The sequence below is a fragment of the Rutidosis leptorrhynchoides genome, chromosome 4 (assembly GCF_046630445.1).
Source record: "Rutidosis leptorrhynchoides isolate AG116_Rl617_1_P2 chromosome 4, CSIRO_AGI_Rlap_v1, whole genome shotgun sequence".
Classification (NCBI taxonomy): Eukaryota; Viridiplantae; Streptophyta; class Magnoliopsida; order Asterales; family Asteraceae; genus Rutidosis; species Rutidosis leptorrhynchoides.
The window spans coordinates 135,845,832-135,847,629 of NC_092336.1; the positions used below are offsets into that span (position 1 = coordinate 135,845,832).

At 34.5% G+C, this 1,798-nt stretch overlaps 1 protein-coding gene across 1 annotated transcript; it reads left to right on the top strand.

The window, feature by feature from the left end:
• Window positions 1-987: 987 nt before the first annotated feature.
• Window positions 988-1,548, top strand: LOC139841032 (uncharacterized). Its single transcript, XM_071831268.1, has one exon. It carries the CDS (start codon window positions 988-990, stop codon window positions 1,546-1,548), a length of 561 nt encoding a protein of 186 aa, XP_071687369.1.
• Window positions 1,549-1,798: the final 250 nt, after the last annotated feature.

Consider the following 1,798-nt stretch of genomic DNA (forward strand, 5'->3'; position numbering starts at 1 on the left):
TTGAAACATGGGTGGATTACATTCAAGGGTAATTGGTGTAATTGTTAACAAAGTATTAAAACCTTGGTTTACACGCAGTCGATAACCTGGTGTATTCATTAAACAAAGTATTAAGACCTTGTTACAATTCGAATCCCCAATTAGTTGGAATATTTGACTTCGGGAATAAGAATAATTTGACGAAGACTTTCGCACTTTATGATTATGACTGATGGACTATTATGGAATCCGTATGGACATATCAAATAATCCAGGACAAAGGACAATTAACCCATGGAAATAAACTAAAAACAACACGTCGAACATCATGATTACGGAAGTTTAAATAAGCATAATTCCTTTATTTCATATTTAATTTCCTTTATTTCGTATTTAATTGCACTTTTAATTATCGTACTTTTTATTTATCGCATTTTTATTTATCGCAATTTCATTATCGTTATTTACTTTACGCTTTAAATTAAGTTATTTTTATTTTTAATAGTTTACATTAGGTTTTAACTGCGACTAAAGTTTTAAAAATCGACAAACCGGTCATTAAACGGTAAAACCCCATTTTATAATAATAATAATACTACTTATATATATTTTTGTATTTTTACAATTATAAGTTAAAAATATAGCGTTAAACTTGGCGAGTTCCCTGTGGACGAACCGGACTTACTAAAAACTACACTACTGTACGATTAGGTACACTGCCTATAAGTGTTGTAGCAAGGTTTAGGTATATCCACTCTATAAATAAATAAATCACTTGTGTAAAATTGTATCGTATGTAATAGTATTTTGTAGCAAAAATATAACTATTTCCTAGTACGCCTCGCACACATCATTAATCAACCAACCCTTAATGAGATATGGAAACAATACGCTTTCGATTCAGTTCAAGTGGAAGCAAGTGGACGTTTGGGCGGTTTACTCTCAATTTGGAGGCTAGATGTCTTCTCTTTAATTCAAAGTTGGACACGCAAGCATTGGATCGCCACCATGTTAAGGTACATTCCTAACAATCAAGTTGTGTTCATAGTCAATGTTTACGCCCCTCACCTCGAGCACAAGAAACAACTCGTTTGGGCACATTTAGATAGTATGGCAAACAATTGGCCGGGCCCTTTGTGTTTTTTGGGCGATTTCAACTCGGTTTGTTCACCCGAAGAAAGATTTCGTGAGTCAATCGATCAAAATAGCATTGATTCTTTTAACACTTTTATTTTCCAAGCCAATCTCATTGATCAAACCTTATCCAACGATGATTTCACATGGGAGGGGCCACTAGGTAAATTCTCACGCATCGATAGAGTTTTTATCAACAACAAGTGGGTTCTTTTATGGCCCGATGCAATCCTTCAATCCAGTAACCCTGACCGATCCAATCATAAACCGTTGATTTGGGCCAAAGTGTTGGCTTGTTGGGGGCCTAAACCCTTCCGTTTCAATAATACTTGGTTTGAAAAGGTTGGATTCATACAGTTCTGTGATAATCTGTGGAATGAATACATTGTTGATGGGTGGGCTGCGTTTAGGGTTAACAAAAAGTTACGACTGTAAAAAACGGATTTGAAAATATGGTGTACCTCTAACCAAGATAAAGACGAATGTAATCTTAAACATATCGAGGTTAAGATTAAATCACTGAAGTCTTTGTTTCAGTCGCGTGATTTAGCTGCAATTGAGTTACTTGAACTAGTCGATCTCAAAAGGCTGAAAAAAACAACTTTCTGTCAAAATCGAATCTACAACATATCTACATATATTGCTCTCTATTAATTATTTTCTTCCCACCAAACTTCAAATTAAA